Below are 27,007 nucleotides of genomic sequence, written 5' to 3'. Positions count from 1 at the left end.
TGAATGCTTCCTGATCCGCAGGTGTGGGCCCGGTGCGGCATCCAGTGCCTGAAAGACATTATGCCCCTCGGCACGCTTTGTACGCTCCCGGACTTGAGAGGGTCATTTTCCTTACCCCGTTGGATAGGTTTCCGTTATCTACAGTTGCGCCATGCAATTAATGCTCAGTTCCCGGTCACCCCTGTCCTGCAGACTGACCGTCTGGAGGATGTTCTGGCACAGGCTGAAATTCTTAAACCTCTCTCTGCCCTTTACGCTACCCTGTTGGCTACAGACTCCCCTGCATTGGAGCGTCTTTGGCAGAGGTGGTCTTCGGACATACCTGACTTGGATAGGGAGGAATCGGAGGACTGCTTGGGGAATGGCTCCAGACTGGTAATTGCTTCTAGGGACAAACTCATTCAGACCAAGTTCCTCCATAGGGTTTATTTCACTCCACAGAGACTGCACAGAATGTACCCTGCGAGGTCAGCAGAGTGCCCTAAATGTCTTGCTGCAGAGGGTTCGTACTTCCACATGTTTTTGACATGCCCACGGGTGGTGGAGTTCTGGGGGGGGGGGGGGGGTTTTGACATCCTGAACACCTGTCTCCATCTCTCGGTCACGCGCACCCTGGAGCTGGCACTCTTGGGCATTGCCGATAAGGTCGGGCGCTCTAAGTATTCTCGTTTGCTGATTTCTCTGCTGCTATACTATGCTAAGAAGGAAATCGTCCTTCACTGGGTTTCCCCCTCCCCCCCCCACATCGGCCGCGTGGGAGGCCCTGGTCAACAGGGCTCTCCCGATGTATAAACTCACCTACATCAATAGGAATTGCCCTCAAAAGTATGAGAAAATTTGGCAACCCTGGTTGGATGGTTCAAATTAATTCCTGATCTGCATATCAATGTTTGACTGCGCTGATTGTATTATCGGTGGGCTATACTTTTCTTTCCTGTATACTCTTGTTTGTGATTATGCAGTATTCCCCCTATGTGATTGTGCTTATGTTTCCAGCACACCAATTTCCCCCCTGTTGTGCGATGCTGTACACTGGCTACACCTATGTTGTATACTGTTATTTACCCCTGATTTTTTTCAATAAAGAGCAACCTTGTTTGTATAAAAAAAAAATAGTAGGTGTGGCTTAAAGAGGGTGTGGTTAAACAGCAACTGAGATTACTTACATATTGAAGAATGTGGTAATGTTAAATAGGAAAATTAACAGTGCAGAACGAGGGAGGCTGAAGATGACTGTGTGTGTGTGCGCATGCGCGTGCGTGCAGGGTGGAGATGACTGTGTGTATGTGTGTATGTGTGTGTTTGTGTATGTGTGTCCAGGATGGAGATGACTGAGCTGCTCGTTCTCTCGCCCCTCCCCCCCGAAGAAATGCATGAAGGTAAAAAACCTTGAGCCTTTACAACTTTAAGGATCCAACCAAGACTTTGGGGAGTCTGAACAGCATGGTGGACAGTGGCTGAAAGCCTGTGCCGATTGATTCCTCTAAGAGGTCATACAGGTATCCCTGAATGGGAATTCCCTGACAGCGCAACAAGGTTAGAACAGGAGCCAGCACCTCGGTGTTGTTTATCCACAGCAAAATGCATAAAGCACAGGGTTGGGGACATGCCAGTTGGTGTCCTTGATGTCCACTGAGGCCAGAAAGTCTCCTGGAAGGAGAAAGGCAATACTGACCAGGTAAATTCTATATGGAACTTTTTACAAAAAGGAAAGTGCTAAGTTTTTTTTGTTCCAATTTGGGGCAAAAGCCTCTTTTGCTTGGGGAAGGTGAACAAGTTCGAGTAGAAACCCGGAAACCTGGGGGTGGGGGTTTTTGATCTTGGGGTAGTAGGAGTAGGTTTTTGCCTCCGTCCCTTGAATCTGAAGAGTAGGGGTTTTTTTGGTGTCTCAAGCCAAAATTTGGGACTTTATGGGCAATTAATAAATTAAATTCAAGAAGTAAAATAATTTGGATTTATTCCATTATATATACATAACATACATATCAATGATGTGATCATTGGTGTTTGGGTATAGGCCCAATGTGATAAGATTGAAAGAAGAAAGATTCTAGTGAATCTGTGACATGTGTGGTAAATTGTGACATAAATCGGAATATAGTCTCTGTGTTTCCTGTGGAATTCCCAGGAAAAGGTGGTTCACAGAGACTATATTCCGATTTATGTCACAATTTACCACACATGTCACAGATTCACTAGAATCTTTCTTCTTTCAATCTTATCACATTGGGCCTATACCCAAACACCAATGATCACATCATTGATATGTATGTTATGTATATATAATGGAATAAATCCAAATTATTTTACTTCTTGAATTTAATTTATTAATTGCCCATAAAGTCCCAAATTTTGGCTTGAGACACCAAAAAAACCCCTACTCTTCAAACCCGGAAACCTTTCTTACCTTGGAACTGGAGAAATCCCTCCCTGGGATAGATGTTTTGCCAGGACAGCAAGAAGGTCTGGTAATTGTTTTGGGGAGACAGCATAAAGCAGGAGATAGTTAGAAACTCCAGTGTATAGACCACGTGATGATATTTAGTTATACATCTGCTAATTTTGTATATTCCTTGAATCCAATATTCCTATGATCACTGGGTATTCTAAAACAGTGGTCCTCAACTCAAATGATATCACCTGGGATGTATTTCAGTTATCTTGCAAATCCGGCCTGTTAGTGGGCCCTGTAGGCTAGGGTTGAGGACCACTGTTCTAAAAGGCTGAGGCCTGCAATGTCAATTTTTTCTAGTACCACCTGCAGGTAATCTATATTTTATGCTGCAGTTATAACATATAATTATTCTCTATGGCAACCACAAAATGTAATTGATGGGACTCAACATTAGGTGGGGATCCCTCGGTGTTATTCTGTTTTTCCTTGGAAAATCTCAGCAGTCCACATTACTTTTCAATTTTTCCATTCCAATACAAAAGTAACACAAAAAAAAAAAATAGCAGCTGTTTGAAAAACTCAATCACGTTTTAATATACAAGAATGAAAAGTACAGCAGTTTTACATTGTAGGAAAATTTAATACATACTATATAAACAAACTATTTACACAGGAAAATCACAAAGAGAAATGGCCTTTTACCAAATAAATTAATAATAACACGCCTTCCAATCAATATCTGTACAGAGAGATCAGGGTGATTGCGTTGTAAGGTTAGTTTAACTTTCAGTTGTGCAAAGAAGGTGGGTTACAAATAAATTAGGAAAAATCAAGACAAGTCTAAAGAAAAAAAAAAACACAAAACATCTGCCCTCCTGGTGCATCGATCCTTCATAGTTCACAAACTTTTTTTCCATCAGTAACAAAGACTAAAGAAACCAGGGCATGTCCTACAAGCCAGGGAAAGGGAAATGTGTAGCGAGAAGTAGCAATTCTGGATTGTATACCATTCAGAGTCAGTTCACACTATGGCGACACGACTCTGTACTACTTCGGGGGCGACTTGTCAAGTCCCGTGCACCGTGACTTAGTCGCGACTTGCACGGACTTCACATAATTGAAGTCAATGCAAGTTGCTCCGAGGTCGCCCCGAAGTAGTACAGGACCCTTTTTCTAAGTCGGAGCGACTTGTGTCGCTCCTATTAGAACGGGTTCTGTAGCAGTCAATGGACCGCGAGGGACCGTGTGAATCAAGTCTAAAAGATTTAGCTTCATTGACCTGGATCTTGTATGTGGACTGGGATTCAGGAGATGGCTGCTTCCATGTAAAGCTTTCAAGAAAGGCTTGAAGCACTCTAACAGATCCCCCTTTAAGGGCTTGTTAACACGATGTACATTCAGTTTCATTTTTTGCACACATCCACATATCTATGGTGTGAACAGGGCACATGGATATCAAGTCACACCATGGCTGTGTGTTGGTGTGCCAAAAACACAACTCAATGGACATGGTGTGAACAAGTCCTGAAGATGTTGCATAGGTAAGCTGTGCATCTGTGTTTTAAATATACAGCTTTTAGTCATTACATACACATGATAAAGATTGGATTTGTTTCATTTTTGATGCAAAGGCGTTCAAAGACAGCCAACAGAATATCCACTGCTAATTCCATGAGTTCAAGATAGAAGAGCTTAAAATCTGCATTTAAAACACAGGCACAGCTATTACTTTATAAACATATTTATGTATACACACATTTCTGGCTCCAGATTAGTGTTCCCATCCAGGACCTTCAGAACAGATGAGATAGAAGAACATACAACCACTCCATTCCTTGACAAATTGATTCCATTAAAACCAACATATTCAATCGGGTAAATCTTCTGAATTTGATCATCTACTGTACATGAATGGCCAAATCTGATTATGGGCTGCCTAACAATCAGTTGAAGCATGAAAACGACTATTGTATGGACACCTCTACTCACACTTGAAGTGGAACTATAGGCTGCCATACCAACCTCTGCTTCAATAGTCCTACGTTGGCGATATCCCTCGTTGGCGCCAGCATTTTCTCCTTGGCTTCTTCTGGGTTTCCGGATTTTTGGCTGTCTTCATTAGTCAGCGTGGGAGTTTATTCATCCTGGCAAACAAGCAAAGTGTCGGGAATGCAAACTTAGCTGCACATGCGCTACTCAGTGTACATTCTGTAGAAGGCTGGGAGCAGGGACGCAAGTTTATTTTATTGTAGAAGAGACATTCAATGTCTCCTCTGTAGTAAAGAGATCATCTGCTTATAAGTTTTTTTAGGCTTTAGTAGTCATCCTATTGTAGTAGGTGACTGAGTAATTGTCCTTATCTAAGCCAGTGGTCTCCCAATGGCGGCTTCCTTATTTCCCTTTATGTGGCCCTTGTGGCACTATTCCTCCCACTGATACCAACAACGAGTTTCCCCCCAGAGACAAACAGTGGGGAACGATTTCTCCCACTGACACAAATGATGGAACACCATTCCTTCCACTGACACCAGCACCACTGGTATAATCAACTGGGCACTATTCTTCCCACAGATACCAACGATGGGGTGCTATTCCTCCAACTAATACGAATGGTGGGGCACTATACCTCCAACTAATAACAATGGTGGGGCACTATTCCTCCAACTAATACCAACGATGGGGCACTATTCCTCCCACTGATACCAACGATGGGGCACTATTCCTCCCACTGATACCAACGATGGGGCACTATTCCTCCCACTGATACCAACGAGTTTCCCCCCAGAGACATAAACAGTGGGGAACGATTTCTCCCACTGACACAAATGATGGAACACCATTCCTTCCACTGACACCAGCACCACTGGTATAATCAACTGGGCACTATTCTTCCCACAGATACCAACGAAGGGGTGCTATTCCTCCAACTAATACGAATGGTGGGGCACTATACCTCCAACTAATAACAATGGTGGGGCACTATTCCTCCAACTAATACCAACGATGGGGCACTATTCCTCCAACTAAAACCAATGGTGGCACTATTCCTCCAACTAATACCAATGGTGGGGCACCATTCCTCCAACTAATACCAACGGTGGGGCACTATTCCTCCAAATAATACCAATGGTGGGGCACCATTCCTCCAACTAATACCAATAGTGGGGCACTGTTCCTTCTCTTACTGACCACAGGCATTATTCAACTTTTTTTTACTCACACTGGCCACAGTCTGGCCCCCTCCTAAAGTCTGAAGGAGACTAACTTTGCCCTTCATTTAGAAGGTTTGGAGACCACTGATCTAAGCTATTGGCTGGTCAAACATTAGCTTTGGTCTGGGGGGAAATTAAAGCAAATTTACCCTTCCAATATGGCAGGAAAAATTTGTAGATTACCTGTTACAGTTGTATAGTACTGTCGGTAATGAAGCCAATATATTCTGTATTGGGTGTCCTGTAATATGACAAAGTCCCTCCAGTTTATAACGACTTTTAGTTCATAATATGAAGTGGGGAGCTTTAATTACCATAGCAGAATCAAAATGTCTGTAAACATTTAAATGTCCCAAAACCAATTATAATATAATTATTTAACTTCAGCATACTCACCAAATGTTCAATATAAGAAAAGTATAAAAAGAGTTTATTGGGGAAAGAAAATACATTTGCTTGACTCTGAAAGCGTAGTGTTCGTTCAGCGCATAGGCAGGGTCATACTACTACTACTAATATAAAGAAGTCCCTTTTGTATAAAGAAAAGATTGTATAAGTATTGCTGGATGATGGGAGTGGTTTGCAAGACAGGTTAAAGCTGAACTCTGGGTACGTTCTGCATTGCATACTTACCTTGGTCCAGCTTGGACCAAAATGAGTATGTGTATTTCATATATAACAAGGCAGAAAATGAAGCCACACTTTATCAATGTCACATAGTAGGGTTTATTCAATGCAACCAACTTCCATACATAGTCCCCACCCTAAGCCTCCCTCCTATGGCACACTTTGCCTGCATTGGGCAGCTTGGACCAAAGGAAGGTATGTATATTTCATACCCCTAGCAAGGCAGAAAATGAAGCCACACTCTAGGAATGTCACAAAGGAGTGTTTATTCAATGCAACCAAGCTTCCATAGATAGTCCTCAACCTAAGCCTCTCCCCTATGGCACATTTTACCTGCATTGATCAGCTTGGACCAAGGTAGGTATGCATATTTCATACCCCTAGCAAGGCAGAAAATCAAGCCACACTATGAAATGTCACACAGTAGGGTTTACTCAATGCAACCAGCTTCCAGACATAGTCCCCACGCTAAGCCCCACCCCTCTGATGCATTTGACCTGCATTGAGCAGCTTGGACCAAGGTAGGCATGCATATTTCATACCCCTAGCAAGGCAGAAAATGAAGCCACACTATGAAAGTCACAAAGGAGGGTTTATTCAATGCAACTAGCTTCCATACATAGTCCACACCCTAAGCCTCACCCCTATGGCACATTCTACCTGCATTGGACAGCTTGGACCAAGGTAGGTATGCACATTGCATACCCCTAGCAAGGCAGAAAATGAAGCCACACTCTTACGAACTTTACACAGTAGGGTTTATTCAATGCAACCAGCTTCCACACATAGTCCCCATCCTTAGTCACACCCCTCTGGTGCATTTTACCCAGATTGGGCTTATTTGTAGAGGTCCTGGGGCAGCGCTGGAACTAAGAATTACATATGGAGCTTGGAGCCCTGCTATCTCGCCTCGCTTCATACCTCATGAACAACAGGGGAAGCTGACAATCACCATAGTATTTGGCGATAACAGTGATCTTCCAGTTCCTATCTGAACACTGACCACAGTGGTTTGCTCACTCAGAACTGTTGCCATTCAAAGAATGCTTTGTATAAAAAAATATTGGAAACGTCCCCCTATGGTCAGTGTGCAGAAGGAAAGCCACTCAAACACAAGATCAGGAAGATCAGGGCTACCACTGTAGTAGCGCCAACTCAGGTCCCTCAGGTATGAACTATGCATACTTAAACCGTGTCAATGTGGACCAATTTAGGTATGCAATACAGATCATACCAGGAGTTCAAACCTTAAGTTGGTCAGATTGGGTATAAACAATCTCTCCTCTCATTGGGCATTGGTACAGTACTAAGGGAAAACACACAACTCTGCACAGGACACAAATCGACTGTCACCACTGTCCATGAAGATGACAATTATTATTGATGGCACCACTATATTACAACACTGTGAAGGACTAAATTACTAAGGCACTCATAAAGTGATAGTGTATGTAGTAATACCAGACTATGCATAAATACCTCAATAAAAGTGCAAATTCTAATAGTTGGAACAGAATAACCTTGTTTCCTGAAACGGATGAAGCATACAATACTGAGTAATAGGGGTATGTCATAAGCGGAATCTCAAACGATAAGCCATTTTGATATCTCCATTTCATAAATGGCGTATGTGCTTAAATCTTTTATACTCGGGGGGTGGGATGTAGCCCATTTACTAAAACCTAGGAGACAGCACTGCAGGTCTGATATTCAGGGGTCTTAAAGTGTATCTGAGCTCAAATATATTATATAGAATCATTTCAGTCCCTAGATGTAGTGGCTGCATTAGTTTTCATATTTAAGTTTTGTTTTCTCTTTATCACATGGTGATCCTGCTGGTAGTATACTTCCGGTCCTAGGGTGACAATGCTCACTCACCTTAGTCCTAGGGTGACAATGCTCACTCACCATAGTCCTAGGGTGACAATGCTCACTCACCATAGTCCTAGGGTGACAATGCTCACTCACCATAGTCCTAGGGTGACAATGCTCACTCACCATAGTCCTAGGGTGACAATGCTCACTCACCATAGTCCTAGGGTGACAATGCTCACTCACCATAGTCCTAGGGTGACAATGCTCACTCACCATAGTCCATGGGTGACAATGCTCACTCACCTTAGTCCATGGGTGACAATGTTCACTCACCATAGTCCATGGGTGACAATGCTCACTCACCTTAGTCCATGGGTGACAATGCTCACTCACCATAGTCCATGGGTGACAATGCTCACTCACCATAGTCCTAGGGTGACAATGCTCACTCACCTTAGTCCTAGGGTGACAATGCTCACTCACCTTAGTCCTAGGGTGACAATGCTCACTCACCATAGTCCTAGGGTGACAATGCTCACTCACCATAGTCCTAGGGTGACAATGCTCACTCACCATAGTCCTAGGGTGACAATGCTCACTCACCATAGTCCTAGGGTGACAATGCTCACTCACCATAGTCCTAGGGTGACAATGCTCACTCACCATAGTCCTAGGGTGACAATGCTCACTCACCATAGTCCTAGGGTGACAATGCTCACTCACCATAGTCCTAGGGTGACAATGCTCACTCACCATAGTCCTAGGGTGACAATGCGCACTCACCATAGTCCTAGGGTGACAATGCTCACTCACCATAGTCCTAGGGTGACAATGCTCACTCACCATAGTCCTAGGGTGACAATGCTCACTCACCATAGTCCTAGGGTGACAATGCTCACTCACCATAGTCCTAGGGTGACAATGCGCACTCACCATAGTCCTAGGGTGACAATGCGCACTCACCATAGTCCTAGGGTGACAATGCGCACTCACCATAGTCCTAGGGTGACAATGCTCACTCACCATAGTCCTAGGGTGACAATGCTCACTCACCATAGTCCTAGGGTGACAATGCTCACTCACCATAGTCCTAGGGTGACAATGCTCACTCACCATAGTCCTAGGGTGACAATGCTCACTCACCATAGTCCTAGGGTGACAATGCTCACTCACCTTAGTCCTAGGGTGACAATGCTCACTCACCTTAGTCCTAGGGTGACAATGCTCACTCACCTTAGTCCTAGGGTGACAATGCTCACTCACCTTAATCCTAGGGTGACAATGCTCACTCACCATAGTCCTAGGGTGACAATACTCACTCCCCATACTGTATCTGTGAAGGAGCAGCATTGTCATCTTGGGACAGAACTACAAAACATCTCCATCTCCTCTATAATATAGGGGACAGTATTCTGCAGAGATGCCTGGGAACAATTCTGATAATGGTCAGCAAAGAGAGCACAGGAAGTTACCCACTTACAAGATTTTTGGCAGGATCAACAGATCATTTCTTTTTGCCCTTATCAGACAGATATAATAAAATCCTTTCAATGGTAAATTTAGCAGACCCAAGGGAACAAGATTTGTTAACGTTTACAAAATAAAACACATCAGCCATTTTAAAACTTTAATAGTCCTACCCAACAGTGGGCAATATAAAGTGCCTGGTATCACCTCTGTTACCCAGGAAAGCTAGAATCAGAGGGGTGCAAGAGAGGTTTTTTGGTGAACAATATAAGATCAGGGTACTTCGGTGGAGCTTTTACATTTAGGCCCTGTTCACACTTAAGCGTTTTGTAGCTCAAACCTCAAAAACGCTCAACAAGCAAAAACCTCTTTTTTTTTTATAGCCCACATTTGAGCCTTCTGTCATTTGCAGCAAAACGTCTGTCACTCAGAAAAGTACATGAGCTACTTTTCAGGCAGAATTGAGCATTTTTGCATCCGTAGGCATCAGTGGAATTGCCTGAAAAGCGCAATATCAGCTTTTTTCCTTTTTTGCATTTTTTTCAAGTGTTTTCTGCTCAAACAGCAGCACTCTGCCTCTTTTTCAGCAGCAATCCAGACCTTTCAGTTGAAAAAGGCCTAAAAAAAAAGCTGCAAAAATGTGCAACTCTGCTCCAAAAAAACGCTCAAACCGCTTGAAAAAATGCTCAAAACGTGACGCTTAGGTGAGAATGTAGCCTTAAACATTTGAAAGGATGATAGTTTCCTTTTAAATTAGTGTTTTGTTACAATAGTGACTTATAAAAGTCAATCTTTTTCAGATACTAATATTTTATAAATGTATATTATTTATAAGTGTTTTTCCACTTTTGCAGCCAAATTGGGATAAACTTAACCTTATATTTTTTTATAAAGGGCAGATGGATTCCAGGAAGTAAATGCTACATGAATCATTTGTCCTGGCATAAGATGGCGATGACCAGAAATGCTAGGGGGGGGGGGGGGGTTTAAAAGTGATTTCCCTACAAAATAAAGCATGGAGATGAATGGGGGAGTTTGCTTTGAGTATTAAAAATTAATTGACCACTTTAGTTCCAGAAGGATTACCCCCCCCCCTTTCATGACCAGGCCATTTTTTACCATACAGCACTGCGTTACTTAAACTGACAATTACGCAGTAGTACGACGCTGTGCACAAATACAATTTATGTATTTTTTTCCCACAAATAGAGCTTTTTTTTGGCGGTATTTGATCACCTCTGCAGTTTTATTTTTTGCGCTAAAAACAAAAGAAGACCGACAATTTTGAAAAGAAAAAAAAAAAAAAAAAAACAATATTTCTTACTTTCTGCTATAAAATATATCCAATAAAAAATGTAAAAAAAAAAATATAATTTCTTGATCAATTTAACCAATATGTATTCTGCTACATATTTTTGGTTAAACAAATTCAAATAAGCGTATTGGTTTCAAAATGTATAGTGTCTACAAACTATGGGATATTTTTTTGGAATTTTTAATTACATTTTTACTAGTAATGGTGGTGATCTGCGATTTATAGCAGGACTGCAACATTGCAGCAGACATATCAGACACTGACACTTTTGTGGGGAACAGTGCCACTAATACAGTGATCAGTGCTAAAAATATGTACTGTCACTGTACTAATGACACTGGCAGGGAAGGGTTTAACATCAGGGCGATCAAAGGGTTAAATATGTCCCTAGGGCATGCTAACTGTGTGGTGGATGCTTTAACTGTGAGAAGGCAGAGATCTGTGTTCCTGCTTAACAGAAACACAGGATCTTAATCTTACCTTCTAACACAGTGGTTCTCGACTCTGGTCCTCGGGACCCACTAACAGGCCAGATTTTAAGTATTACTCTTTGGGGGAGATGCAGACTAGAATACTGCAATCACAGAGCAACAAACGAGATCACCTGTGAGGTGATTTAGTTATTTTATTTATTATTTTATTTAGTTAATTTAGTTATCTTATTATCTTATTTTATTATTTATTATTTTATTTAGTTATTTAGTTAATTTAGTTATCTTGCAAACCTGGCCTTGAGTTGAGAACCACTGTAATAACAGAACAATGATCTTCCTTATTTACATAGGCAGACCGCCATTCAGCCTCTTTCAGAAACGATCAACGGGTCCCCACAGACATCGGGTCCACAGGACCTGCTTATTGGCTCCCAGTGTGTCCAATCACAGCAGGAGCAGGTTGCGTGTGAGCCCCAGACACAGAAGTGCAGAATGACGTACCTGTACGTGATTCTGCGCACAGGAGCCACCGCCTCACAGTAAATGTATGTCGGACGGTCGGCAAGGGGTTTTTGGTTTGTGGTGCTCAGATACAGTGAAGACACGCTTTAATAAGGACAGACTTCAAAAAAACCTGCAGTCTACCATTACACTTTCTCATGAGAAACATCCAAAAGGTAAAAAAAAAAATAAAAAAATAAAATAAATAAAAATAGGTATACTGTGTGACTGGGGACACATAAGAAACGTATAGTGGGCTTTTCTCAAATTTGGCTGCAAAAGTGGAAATACACTTTCAGTTTCCTTATTTGGCTTAAAGTGGTTTGCGCATATGGCTGCATCTATTGTGCTTAGTTGCAAAGTATATTTTAACTTTTTATACCCAATATTTTTCACTGTGATCAAGCAATTTCAAGTTTTTGAGTTAATTTATCTTAATTAATCTGTTCCCCTAAACTCATACTAGCCAAACATGCAAGATTTAGCCAGATTGAGTTCCAAGAATGAATTTAATACCCTCATGGTTTGCATGCCAAGGTTTACCAGAAAATATGCAGAGACTTAGGTTAGCATAGTATGAGACATTTTATGGAATTATTGAGTCTAAGCCTCCGTTCACATTAATTTGCTCCAACTTCGGGGGCAACCTGTGAAGTCACGTGCAGCGCGACTTGCACAGACTCCACATAATTGAAGTCAATGCAAGTCGCCTCCAGGTCACCCCAAAGTAGTACAGGACCCTTTTTCTAAGTCGGAGCGACTTGTGTCGCTCCTATTAGAACGGCTCCTGTACTACACAATGGGAGCGTGACGGACCGCGACTTGTCAGGCTGACAAGTCGCGGTCCAAGTTGTACCAGTGTGAATGCGGTCTAACTCATGTATACAAATTTATACATATTTATAAAAGTATATCAGTCTGGTTGTTAAGCTCTGTGGCTCAGATCTAGTTGGGAATTTTGGGTGCATGTCTGCAAAAAGGCATACAAATTACTAAGTGCCTAATACTGGAATTCAGATTTCTTTCATTTTCAATTATCATTATTTTGGCAAAATGTTTGGGAAGACCTTTGGGGGAAAAAAAAAAAAAGATCGTAATCTCTGCATAAGAATTTTACCAACTTAACACCATTGTTAATGCATGGGTATGTCATTAGCTACAGACAGAGTTTCATATGTAGAGTAATGCCTCATACACACGCAACGATTATCGGCTGACCGATCGGCCGTCTTTTGTCCAGTGTTGTTGTGTTGGTTGGAATGTGCTCTAGACTGCACACGAATTTTCTCGGCCAACAAAAATCTACTTCAGAAGTGATGTCATGTGATGGTTTACTTTCTGTGTGTTTTTTCTTCTCTGAGCATGCCCAGTCTTGCTCAACAGATTTTTGTCTGCCGAAATCTGTACTGACTGACGGAAAATCGGGCGTTGCAAAAATTTTATAGCCTGCACACCAGATTTTTTTCGGCCGAAAAGTCGGAGTCGGTTGTCGAAAGCATCATACTAACAAGCCGAAAATTGAACGATCGGACGTTGGCCGAAAATTCACGGCCAATAATCGATGCGTGTGTACGAGGCATAAGAGTCAATGTCTTAAAAAATTTCAGTACACACATTTTGGTTACATAGAATTAGGCTTCATTCTGAAGCATGTGAGAAAGACATCCAGCAGACAAGTCTCCAACAATAGAAACGTAGGCTTTTAAGTACATATTTCTAGAAATGACCATCGAAAATAACCGTTTCTGGGGATTCCTAGAAAATGAAATATTGAATTTAATATGCATATTTCATTTAGTAAATGTTGAGTGTCATAAAGAACTGTTAAACGAAAGCTGATACTTGCACAGTAAATCTGTCCAATGTGTACATAAAACAGCCGATACTGAAATCTTGTACCCCCTGATTGGTATTTTTTGGTATTTAAAGAACACTGAGGTGGTATAAAGCAAGTGATCTTAAAGATGTCTTGCATAATCTACAATTGTTCCAAATTTTATGTACAAAAATACAAGATGGGGGAGGTCTCTCTTTCATGGTGTACCTGGTTTCCCACCGTACTGATATAGATAGAAAGGCATTACATTTCGATTGCACTTCCAAGCCTTCTTAGCTTTGCAATGTGGCCACGATTTGTGCAAAAGAATTCAGGAGAAGTTAAATGATTTACATCTCCAAATTTATAGAAGTGTGACCTAGCAAGAGGGTTAAGGACAGCTGGAAATTCTGGCTTGACATTGTGAAACGCTCACATTTGGGTTGTCACTGGGTCCAGATCACAAAATAAATTCCTGATTGGCCCCAGCTGCCTGTTTGGATAATAATTCTCTTTGTAAACCTCTTCAAGCTGCAGCCAAAGCGACCCTGTCTTCATAACAGTGGGATCCATTAATGGCAAAATACAACATTGAAAGTCCAATGTGTGCCAGCAACTCCGACGAAACATTTTCGGCATCTGAGCCACATAATTTGCACAAGATTCCATCATCTTCGAGGCCTTGAAATTACAAAGTGACCATGCTCACAGTGCCTATTCTTCCAGAAAGAATTAATATATCACCCAGTTCCTGCCAACATATTATAAGGGGTAAATACTTGAAATGTAAAAAAAAAAAACCTTTCAACAACAAGTGTATGTTAGATAGAAACAGCTGATGGATTCACACACATGGCACGGGTGCTAGAAAAATGAGCCATTTTATATGGTGGGTTATCCAGAACCCATAATTCTCAAAATGAGCTTAGTCTATAGCAGCAAGGACCACTTTAAGCAAGTGGCCATTGTGGGCTTTCGTTAGAATTCTAAGGTCATGTGTCCTATGTTTTTCGACTGTTCCAATTGTAGTCCGTACTTTTCTGTTCTAATGATCTGTCCATGGGGGATTTGGAATCGTGAGGGGATTTTTGAGTTGGTGGAGAACGAGGATCTGAGAGATTAGAGGACTGCTGGGAAGTTACTTTATAGTCCCCAGATTTTTCTGGATGGAATGAACGGTAATGATCTGAAGGTCCTTGTCCATGATATCCCATTGGTGGACGATGATCAGATCCCATTCTTCTGAAATCCTGCTGATGGTAACCTTGAGGACGAAATTCATCTGATCTTCTCCTCTTGTTGTCATGATGATGTCTAAAAAAGAAAGAATAATCATAAATCTGTTTGAATGATCTATGTTTTCCCTCCAAAATACAGATACCTGACCAATAACGGATTATCATCTCCGTGACTCATCTGAAATTCAAAATGAGTTGAGGATCTCCAGGCAGTGGTGTATTTCGGTTTTGTGCTGCCCTAGGCCTGAGTAAACTTGTGCACCCCCTAATTTAAATACGACCCACCCCTTGCTGTAAAGGCCACACCCCTTCCTGTTTATTACCCGCCCTATCATCTGTAAACCAACAGACCACAACCACAGCGTATCAGTGCCCATCAGCATAGCCTCATCAGTTCCCATAAGTTCAGCCTCATCAGTGCCCATCAGTGCAGCCTTATCATTGCAGTATACCAGTGTAGCCTCATCAGTGGCCATCCATACAGCCTATCAGTGCCCATTAGGGCAGCCTAAGATATTTGGACTTGTGTTTGCTGCCACTGATTGCAATCCTAGGATTATTTCACTTTTCTGTATAATGACTAAGAAGTCCATAGTCATTATACTGAAAGTGTAGTGCAAGTCGGTAGGGACCCTTTTTTTGCAGAAGTCGAGAGGAGGCTGTTTTTTTTCTTTTTTCGTGCGGGGTGCAGCTTTTTTGCTGCCCCCGCTGCCAAGTGCCGCCATCGGCTTAGGCCAAGATACAGCACTGTCTCCAGGAATCAGAGGAAACATGTTTTTTTTTTTTTTCTTGCTGCTCGTCAGACTTTGGCTAAAGTCTGATACCAACCATTTATCCTCTGAGGAAGTTAAGCAGCGACTCATGGTTCATGAGAAGCTCACCTCAATCTTGAATGCTATATTCCTAAAAGTCTGGGGTCTGTGGATATCCTTCAATGATAGCCTGAACTTAAGACAGCACTCTGCTTTCGGCCTGTATGGGCCCTGGACACTTTATTTTTCTGGACCCTTCCTCCCCCTACACTTCCCTCCCTTTCTCCTTTCTTCCTGTAGCACCCTTCTAGGTAGGTGCTAGGTAAATTCATTTGGTGGCTCTTTCTGCTTATCAGGAGAGCCTGATCTGCTAGTTTAGCCTGTCACGTCTCCAGGTGTGATTCATTGGGTCTAAGGGAGTCTCCCCACTGTATCCAATAAGGGAGCTTGTTGGACAGTGGAGGAAACATAACCAATGTCCCACCAGGGTTTATGACTGTCCCAGTGGGCAGGGATTGCTGCAACGCATCCTGGGATTGGGAATAAATCCTGAAGGGGCATGTGACAGGGTGTCTTTTGGCGGGAGCAATGTCTCAGAAGGAGGTGGACGGCTGTCTCTCCTCCTGCTGAAGTGAGGAAGGTGGTTCAGGCGGTCGGCCTAGGAACCAGGTGTGGAGCAGTGGTGCAGAAGATCCAGTGTGTTGACCAGTGGAGCTGTTGGGCAGAAGACTTTGGGAAAAACAGTGTCGTGAGTACTTAAGAATTTGCCCAAGGGTCTGTCTAGGAGAGGGGACCACTCCAGAGAAGTCAGGGGATCAAGGAGCCAGCTCACACAGTAGTGTTACAGTAAAGGATGTCATACCACTTCCTCAAACTCAATCCCTCCAAAACCGAGCTAATAATCTTTCCTCCACCACGTGCCCCTTCCCCAGATCTCTCTGTCAAGATTGATGGAATTACGATCAGCCCATCCCCGCATGCCAAGGTCCTAGGTGTTGTCCTGGACTCTGAACTCTCCTTCAAGCCCCACATCCAATCGCTGTCCAAATCTTGCCGCCTCAACCTCCGCAACATCTCCAAAATACGCCCCTTTCTAACCAAAGACACAACAAAGCTCCTAGTTCACTCCCTGGTCATCTCGCACCTCGACTACTGCAATTCCCTTCTCATTGGCTTACCTCTACATAGGCTACCCACCCTTCAATCCATCATGAATGCTGCCGCCAGACTCATCCATCTTACCAAATGCTCAGTGTCCGCTGCTCCTCTCTGTCAAGCCCTCCACTGGCTTCCGCTCACCCAACGAATTAAATTCAAAATACTAACAACATCTTACAAGGCCATCCACAGCTTAGCCCCCAACTACATCACTAGTCTCATCTCAAAATACCAACCTAATCGCTCTCTTCGTTCCTCTCAAAACCTCCTGGTCTCTAGCCCCCTCGTCACCTCCTCCCATGCTCGCCTCCAGGACTTTACCAGAGCCTCTCCAATCCTGTGGAACTCCTTACCCTTATCTGTCCGATTATCTCCTACTCCATTAGCTTTTAGGCGATCTCTGAAAACCCTCCTCTTCAGAGAAGCCTATCCTACCCACACCTAACAACTCTACCTCCATTTCATCCATCTGCCCATCCCCCTTGGTTACTGCCTTTTGTTTCACTTGACCCTCCCTTCTAGATTGTAAGCTCTAATGAGCAGGGCCCTCTGATTCCTCCTGTATTGAATTGCACTGTAACTGTATTGTCTTGCCCCACACTGTAAAGCGCAAACTGTTGGCGCTATATAAATCCTGTAAATAATAATAATAATAATAAAGGGGATGCCAAGTAGTTAAACCCTGAAGATTAGGGATAAAGGGGGTGCCAGGAAGGGCCCTGAAGTTGTTCAGCAGTACAGTCTACCTCAGAAGACAGCTTGCCTCAGGATAGAGTTACCTCAGGAAGCGTAAGTGATTCCTTTCACAGCCAAGGGCAAAGTGAAGCAGCGGCGTAGCAGTGACTAGCTAGACTCCGCGTTAACCAGCGTTAATCAGCATTTTTCAGATCGTCCCTGCCTATTGTGCATAGTTCAGTTCAGTTGGAGTATCCCACTCATCCCTTCTCCTATCCAAGTTCCTAATAAAACATAAAAACCAAAGATACTGGACTGATTCTTGTCCCAGGTAAAACACTTGGAAAAAACGCCAGGCTGTTCTACTGTTGCTAATGGTAACCCAGGGGAACCTGTCATCAGCAGCTCCCTTGGGAGTTGTGCTACATTCCTTTGTTTCTATACTCTCTAGGGCAGTGATGGCGAACCTTGGCACCCCAGATGTTTTGGAACTACATTTCCCATGATGTTCATGCACTCTGCAGTGTAGTTGAGCATCATGGGAAATATAGTTCCAAAACATCTGGGGTGCCAAGGTTCACCATCACTGCTCTAGGGAGTCATATGGGTTGCCCCTCCCCCCACCAATGCATGTCATTTTGTTGATAAGGAGCAGGTCTTCAAATGACCTCTACCTCATCTATATACATTGGATGCACTTGTTTACTGATGCATACTTTTGTCGATTTTTAGAAAGTTTGTATATGTTCTTTTATTATATTACCTTTCCCCTTTAAACAGACCTGTGTGCTCATTCCCTGTCTTTTTTAAATGCCATTATATACTGTGACATTGAGCTATATACTATATAACTTTAAAAACCTCAAAAAATGAAATGAGTTGAGGAGCAGAATCTATTTTAGGTCTTCTTTCCACAGAAAAGTGCCAAGTAAAAAAAAAAGTGGTAATTCCAACCTGGTTCTTGGGAGCCATATGAGGCACTTTACTGCCTCCAGAAGGAGCTTAGCGCCTCGCTAAATATTTTAAAATGAAGCTGAACATAAAAAGTGAAGTTTTTTCAACATTATAGCAAACATCTAGAAGTGTCTAAGTAGTACATTGAATATTTTGCCTGGAATTACTCCCAGAAAATGGTAGTTTATTTCTTGTTACGTGAGTGGGCCTAGGCACTTCTGTGCTTATCGCCTCCATAGCTGTATGTCTGTAGAGATCTCAGTACCTGTCATAATAATCCCTGTGACCACGATGGTCTCGATCGTTGTTATACTGGTCATAAGGCCTCTTGCGGGGTCCAGGGTTTGGCCTGTAGTTTCCAGAATTCCTCCGAGGGTCACCATGAGGACGTCGATCAGAATAATGGTGATCTTTATACCGGTGTTGATCATATTGTTGGTGGTGGCGTTCTCCTCCCCATGGCTGGTTGTTATTACTATTGCCTCCGTAGTTAAATTTTCGATCTCTCCATTCACCGCGATCTACATGACAAACACCACAAAGTCATTCTTAACCTCTACAAGATAGCATTGCTTACTGGTAAGCAATGGACAGAAAGTAGCAGAAAACCCTAAAGAGACTGTTGCTGGGGGGAAAGGGGGAAATTGCTGCAGGTATGAAGTACAAGCACATACAGGATAATTGCACATACTTTCATTAACCCATCAAACCTTCAGGTTATGGTCAAGTATTCGGCAAATCTGAAAGGCAAAGATTCAGAACTTCCTGATAGTATGGGACTGTCTCTAGCTCATTTATTTATTACAAACTAGACATTAAGCCCGTTAAATTAACGGGCGCTAGAAGTATGTGGTCAGAGTCCCCTTTAATAATGTGATCAGAGTCCCCTTTAATAATGTGATCAGAGTCCCCTTTAATAGTGTGTTCAGAGTCCCCTTTAATACTGTGGTCAAAGTACCCTTTAATAGTGTGGTCAGAGTCCCCTTTAATACTGTGGTCAGAGTCCCCTTTAAGGCACCTTGCACACGATACTCCTGTTAGAGCATCTACGTTTTCTGGCGCTCGCGCAAATTCGCATAAATGCACGCAATTGCGCATAAATTTATTCTAGCGTTCTGGATATTCAATTGACATTTTAGGTTCATTTGCGCGCATTCGCGCGTATTTGCGCACATCAGGTGTAAATTACTGACCAAAAATGCAGATTTTTCTATTTTGTTCTTACTGAAGAATAAGCGGCGCTCAATTACGCGACTGTGTGCATAGGCACATAAGAATTAATGGGCTCTATTTTAGCACAGAAAAAAAAAATGCTGTACTGAGCATTTTTAAGCTGCAGTGTGCAAGAGGCCTAATACTGTGGTCAGAGTCCCCTTTTAATAGTGTGTTCAGAGTCCCCTTTAATAGTGTGGTCAGAGTCCCCTTTAATAGTGTGGTCAGAGTCCCTTTAATAGTGTGGTCAGAGTCCCCTTTAATAGTGTGGTCAGAGTCCCCTTTAATAGTGTGGTCAGAGTCCCCTTTAATAATGTGTTCAGAGTCCCCTTTAATAATGTAGTCAGAGTCCCTTTAATAGTGTGGTCAGAGCCCCCCTTTAATAGTGTGGTCAGAGCCCCCCTTTAATAGTGTGGTCAGAGTCCCCTTTAATAGTGTGGTCAGAGTCCCCTTTTAATAGTGTGGTCAGAGTCCCCTTTTAATAGTGTGGTCAGATCTTCAGATAACTTCTACTGTCTGATTGGTTGGTGGGAGTGGTTTATGTAAATTACCCACAGAACTGCAGAGCTGAAGTGCCATGCTGTATTTATTCTTTTCTAATATATATATATATATATATTATGCAGAATGAAATGTAAAGTCTTTAATATATATGTGCATTATGAAGTACATTGAATACAACATTTAAATGGCTTTTATTGTTCATGACAGAATTCATCACCGTAATGTGAAAAGGCAGTTGTTATGGACTGGCAGCAGTGACTGCCGGTGTTCTAAAATTTAGTCGGACCTATGAAAATTCCGGACTCTCATCACTTCCGGTGACACTACGTCGTAACCCAGCTGATGTGAGCCCCAGGGCGCATGTGCACAAGGCATTTTCAAGGTCCGATTAAATTCTAAGACTTACGAACAGCTGAGAGGAGGAGGGGCTGAGGTGGGACGCACACATTGCTGCGGGATAATGTTACAACACCGCCGCGCAGAGCTGACTTAGAGGAGGCGGGAAGGAAGTGAATACTCATACTAAATAGTAATGATAAAAAAAAATAAGAAATACTAAACATTTTTTATCATTACTATTTAGTATGAGTATTCACTTCCTTCCCGCCTCCTCTAAGTCAGCTCTGCGCGGCGGTGTTGTAACATTATCCCGCAGCGATGTGTGCGTCCCACCTCAGCCCCTCCTCCTCTCAGCTGTTCGTAAGTCTTAGAATTGAATCGGACCTTGAAAACACCTTGTGCGCATGCGCACCGGGGCTCGCAGCAGCTGGTGGTGACAGAGCGTCCCCCGGAAGTGACGGGGGTCCGGAATTTTCACGGGTCCGACTAAATTTTAGAACACCGGCAACTCACTCAGATGCGGCTCGTGACCCACTGGGTCATGACCCAGTTTGTGAAGTCCTACCCTAACAGACTGAAATAGGGCGGGCGAAGTCTCTGAACTCCAACGGCTGTCCATGGGACACATGCGCAGTAGCGCAATCCCACGGACACAGGGACTGGACGCAGAGACACTTGTATTTTATTTATATAGATACTTCTATGGAGACGCTAATTTACGCAGTGATTTATATATAAATTGTACATATATCAGTCACAATATAGGGTCCCCAATTCACATTCATACATACTAGGCCCAATCAAGACAGGAGCCAATTAACCTATCAGCATGTCTTTGGAGTGTGGAAAGCAACTGGAGTACGCGGAGTAATCACACACAAACTGTGTGCAGGTAGTGCCATGGTTGGGATTCAAACTGACTACCCTAGTGCTGCTAGGCAGAAGTGCTAACCACTTGGCTATTGTGCTGCACATTCCTTTTTGCCAGTGTGGCAGTCTATAATACTGATGGTCAAAACCTTGGCTGCCACTGTTTCCTGTGTATTCCCATTGGCCATTAAGGGCTGTCCATAATGGTGATGGGCCAATAGGAATATCGACAGGAGGGATTAGCAGCATGCTTTGATATCACTGATGCCGGTCAGAACGGCCCAGCATCTGGCCAGGACAGGACAGTTTAGGAGGCCACTTCAGCCTCTAAGTGCCTGAATATTCTACCTGTAGACGTTCGCCCCCAATGACATCCAATGACAGAACCTATTTTTACAACTGCCTCAAATGTGCCATAATAAATCTGGTTAGTAGCCAGTAGCTCATTTTACTTTCCTCTGGGGACACTACTCACCTGCATTATTAAATGGTCTCTTATTAGGGCTGACATAGTTTTCTCTTTCGTGCCCATGCATTTGTGGTGGATGTGGTGGCATATTGTGAGGCTTCTGCTGTTTGTGGGGTCCATATTCCTGTGAGGGGAGAGGGTCACGGCTGGGCCCAGATGGCTCTGGTCGAAAAAGCTTCTTGCTAGGAGGCCCATCTTTCTTCTTATGCTCCTAAAACAGTCAAAAAATGATAAACTGAATTAAAAAGGCATATCTTAGGCCGTGTTTACATGGATACTAGAGAGTGGTTGAGCCATGGGTTTGTTGTCCTCCAACCGCCGCAAGTTTACATGACCAACAGCCAAGTTAGTACACACTGCCATGGTTGCAGTACTGCTGCCAAACATGACTCATACACACTGCAATGGTGCAGTTCTGCTGCCAAACATGACCCGTGCACACTGCCATGGTGCAGTTCTGCTGCCAAACATGACCCATACGCACTGCAATGGTTGTAGTACTGTTGCCAAACATGACCCATACACACTGCCATGGTTGTAGTACTGCTGCCAAACATGACTCATACACACTGCAATGGTTGTAGTACTGCTGGCAAACATGACCCATACACACTGCCATGGTTGTAGTACTGCTGCCAAACATGACCCATACACACTGCCATGGTTGTAGTACTGCTGCCAAACATGAGCCGTACACACTGACATGGTTGTAGTACTGCTGCCAAACATGACCCATACACACTGCCATGGTTGTAGTACTGCTGCCAAACATGACCCGTACACACTACCATGGTTGTAGTACTGCAGCCAAACATGACCCGTACACACTGCTATGGTTGTAGTACTGCTGCCAAACATGACCTGTACACACTGCTATGGTTGTAGTATTGCTGCCAAACATGACCCGTACACACTGCCATGGTTGTATACTGCTGCCAAACATGACCCATACACACTGCCATGGTTGTCACACTGCTGCCAAACATGACCCATACACACTGCCATGGTTGTCACACTGCTGCCAAACATGACCCATACACACTGCCATGGTTGTAGTACTGCTGCCAAACATGACCCGTACACACTGCCATGGTTGTAGTACTGCTGCCAAACATGACCCGTACACACTGCCATGGTTGTAGTACTGCTGCCAAACATGACCCGTACACACTGCCATGGTTGTAGTACTGCTGCCAAACATGACCCGTACACACTGACATGGTTGTAGTACTGCTGCCAAACATGACCCGTACACACTGCTATGGTTGTAGTACTGCTGCCAAACATGAGCCGTACACACTGCCATGGTTGTATACTGCTGCCAAACATGACCCATACACACTGCCATGGTTGTAGTACTGCTGCCAAACATGACCCACACACACTGAAATGAATGCAGTACTGCTGCCAAACATGAGCCGTACACACTGCCATGGTTGTCACACTGCTGCCAAACATGACCCGTACACACTGCCATGGTTGCAGTACTGCTGCCAAACATGACCCATTAAGGGGACTAGTGTGGCGCTGCAACATTGTTACAGTAGTGTGGGTTTTCATTTGTTAATACAAGCAGTGAGAAGGTGACAAATCACATCTGGGCCACCTCTCAAATGCCTTTTAAATATATACACCACAGGTCACTTTCCAGAGGGGTGGCAATGATGGCCGCAAATCTAAACAAGCTCTAAACATACTAAACACCACCAAACAAGCACATCAAACATATAGTGAGAGTGGTGCTACTTATAAAACATCTTCTTTATACAGGAGCAGCGGCTGTGTCCATGCAGCTGCTGTGTATCAATTGACATGAATGGGACTGTGCATCCCTATGGAGGCAAAACACAGCCCTTGCACAGGTGTACGCTGTAGTACACCCATGTGAATAAGGCCAAAGTGAAAAAAAATTAGTCTAAATTCAAGTTGTATGGAGTCATCGCACAGGGAGCCCAATGTCTCAACAGGCCCTGTCGGCAGAAACCAATTCTTCTATGTGGCAGACAGAAGTCACATTAAATTGCTAATTAATGCAACTATTCAAAGTCAGCCACAAGTGTGGTATAGGGGAATCGAACCCTGGACCTTTCGTGTAACAAATCAAAGGCCAAACCAGCTGAGCCACAACAAGCACTGGATGTACTCTCAACCAATAGACTCCAAGACCAAATACCCCATCTGCTGGCAAGACTGAATAAATACCGCAAATACAATTCAAATAGGAAGATGTGAGCATATTATATATATATATATAAATATTGTATAATATATATATATATATATATATAAATAAATAAATAAATATAGAAAATATTATATATATATATATATATATATATATATATATATATATTCAGTTGCAGTACTACATCAGGAAAGCAATAAATAAATTAGTAATAAACTATCTTATTACTGCTGAAAACATACAGGGGGAATTTTTATATTAGGCTCGGTTAATGCTAAGAATCGCACTGGAATGTGCGCTGCATTCCTTCACAATTCACATGCATTTCAGTGCGTTGCGATTTGAGCCAATTAATTTTGAATAGGCTCAAATTGCATCAAAGTAGTGCATGCACCAATTTTTGAAATACACTGCAACCAAATCGCATAATAGTTTTGCGACCTGTGTTTGGGGTGTCGTTAACATTGCACTGACACGCGCTACAGATTGCAAAGGGCAGTGCGGTTTGAATGAGGTGCGGGAAGCGCGCACAGATCGCAGGTTTCCTGCACTGCATTCTAATGTGAACCGGGGCTAAATGTATTACTAGGGGCAAAACTTTTTTTTTTTTCAGATTGGGTGTCAGTTTTTATTGCTATCTGTGCCCCCCATTATGGAGATTAACCCTCTCTATTTGTCCTGTTTACCATTATCATTGAAAGTGAAAGTAAAAGAAAAAAATTCAAAATTTTGGGTTTTCCCCAGAAAAGCAATAGAGGAGAAATCTTCCAATAGGGACATTAGTTCTGGTGACACGGGGGTCCCCAAGGAATTCCCTTAATTTGAAAGGATTTCCTCTCACTTCCTGTTTTGGCTATGGGACAGGAAGTGAAGAGAAATCTCTCTAATGGGACACAGATGGCAAAAAGTAAACCGGCAGAGGTTATAAACCTCAGGTTTTCCAAAAAGAAAAACATGTTTGCCTATAAATTTTTGAAAATATTGCCAGAGATTTGGACTGTTAGAAGCACCACATCCCTAAAAAATGGTAACTACAATAGGAAGGGGCAAAGTGGGACTTTTAAGGTGCAAATGATAAAGAAAAATCTGAATTCCCCAAAAAAAAAATCACATTTTATTATACATAGAAGACTAGGACATAACAAACATCGGTTAAAATGTTAAAAGCTTTTAACATTTTAACTGATGTGTGTTATGTCCTAGTCTTCTCTGTATAATAAAATGTGATTTTTTTTTGGGGGGAATTCAGATTTTTCTTTATCATTTGCACCTTAAAAGTCCCACTTTGCCCCTTCCTATTGTAGTTACCATGTTTGCCTATAAGTAAGGCCTGGATAGGCTGAAACGTGTTAGTGTTGGCTCTGTTTGGCAGAGATGTATAGTAACTAAGTAGAACTACTTCACTACTGTACTTAAGTACCGAAAGGCGGTATCTGTACTTTCCTAGAGTAGAATTTTTTTCTCCTACTTCCACTTTTACTTCACTACATTTTTTCGATGATTTCAATACTTCTACTCCAATATTTTTTTTTTGTGCTGCATAGTTACTCGTTACTATTATAAAAATTACCACTGCCAGAACAGTAGATGGCAGGTTTCATGAAGCTCAAAACGTGTGTATTATCAGCGCATATGAAAATAAATGCTACTGTATGTATAAATAAAAGCTGCATTTGAAATAATAAAAAACAATATGATGTTCAAACTTTTGACTTCTTTCTTTAATAACTACATAACACAGTACTTGTACTTTTACTTTCAGTACTTGAGTAGAAATTTTTTTAAAAAAACTACTTGCAATACTTAAGTACAAAAAATGTTGAATACTTTAGTACTTCTACTCAAGTCACTTTTTGATCGAGCACTCGAACTTTTACTCAAGTATGGGTTTCGAGTACTTTATACAACTCTGCTGTTTGGAACTTGTGTACTCTTTGGACGAAGTAAAGAGACATTTTATTCATCCTCACCCGGTTGCCAACTTTATCTACATGGAAGAATGTTTTGCCTATAGTTCTACTTTAAGTATCACACAGCTCCCTAATGAAGTGACAAAAACATGTTCTTTTATCAAGAAAAGCCTATAGCATCTGCCACACGCTTTTACCGGAAATACTGTAAACCCAATTGCTGATGTTACAGTTGTAGAGATTCTGATATAATGAAGAGTGACGTGCAGAGACAAGAAAAGACAAATACCTTTACCTCTTCTTCCTGGGACCTCTTTTTATCTGCCATTTTGTACAACTTGTGCAACTTCCTGGCATCAAACTCCGTGAATTTGGAGACAAATATCCAGAGGTTTCTTAATAAAATAAAAAGAAAAAAAAGAAATAAAAGAGACAAGTCAATCTACATGGAAAGTAATAATTCTGCAGAGCAGGGGTTCCCAAATCCTTCAGCTCTCCAACCCCTTTATGAAGTTTCAGATTTTTTTTTTTTTATTAACCCCAAAACATTTTCTGTTGAAAATCGAAGGTTGAATCAAAGGTTTATTAATATCATTACTGAAAGTCCTCTTACATAATCGGGGTTGTTTTCAGTGGCAGCTGGTGCTCCATGGGCCAGGGGGGGCATCAAAACGGACCACACCATACCCCCCCCCCCCCGGACCACACCAGCTCCTGCCCACATACCATAACAACCCCCCCCCCCCCCCGTCCCGTCGCCGGCTCACTCACCATGCACTGACATGGAGGGCTGGCAGAAACAGCGGCGGCTTCCCGGCAGCGGTGGCAGCTTCCCCTGCGTTTCCTCCCTCCCTCCTCCTCCTTGGCCAATAGCATGGCTTCTCCTTTCGGCCGATCGGGAAACGGGTCTCAGGACCCACTTTCTGATTGGCTGGGAGGAGAATCAGTGTGATAATAGCAAATATTAATTCGCTATTGTCACACAACCGGGTGGGCTCAGGGCGCAGAGCCTCTGGCTCTAATCACGTGCTTCAAAAAAAAAAAAAAAACCCATTGGAATCCATGCATTCGGCACCCTGCATGTAGATTAAGGGGCCAGATGCATGGATAGGGGGGCATCGCCCCTGCGCCCCCAATGGACGGGCCGCCACTGGTTGTT

At 42.8% G+C, this 27,007-nt stretch overlaps 1 protein-coding gene across 3 annotated transcripts in view; it reads right to left on the bottom strand.

Annotated features, from left to right (window-relative positions):
- Positions 1–13,351: 13,351 nt before the first annotated feature.
- Positions 13,352–27,007, bottom strand: part of CHD2 (chromodomain helicase DNA binding protein 2) — a 160,600-nt gene continuing 146,944 nt past the window's right edge. For 2 of the 3 annotated variants that reach the window (XM_082254680.1, XM_082254682.1), the window contains exons 35-38: positions 26,138–26,243; positions 21,760–21,964; positions 18,625–18,880; positions 13,352–14,896 (exon numbers count right to left, since the gene is read on the bottom strand). In XM_082254680.1, coding sequence (XP_082110806.1) covers positions 14,584–14,896; positions 18,625–18,880; positions 21,760–21,964; positions 26,138–26,243 — 880 coding nt within the window. In that variant the 3' untranslated portion in view covers positions 13,352–14,583. The remainder of the gene's footprint in view (positions 14,897–18,624; positions 18,881–21,759; positions 21,965–26,137; positions 26,244–27,007) is intronic. The other variant, XM_082254681.1, reaches the window with a different exon arrangement.

This window comes from Pelophylax lessonae (genome assembly GCF_965119305.1).
Source record: "Pelophylax lessonae genome assembly, chromosome: 4".
NCBI lineage: Eukaryota > Metazoa > Chordata > Amphibia > Anura > Ranidae > Pelophylax > Pelophylax lessonae.
Note: the sequence above shows the minus strand (reverse complement) of the source record. Positions and strands in the feature narration are given on the sequence as shown.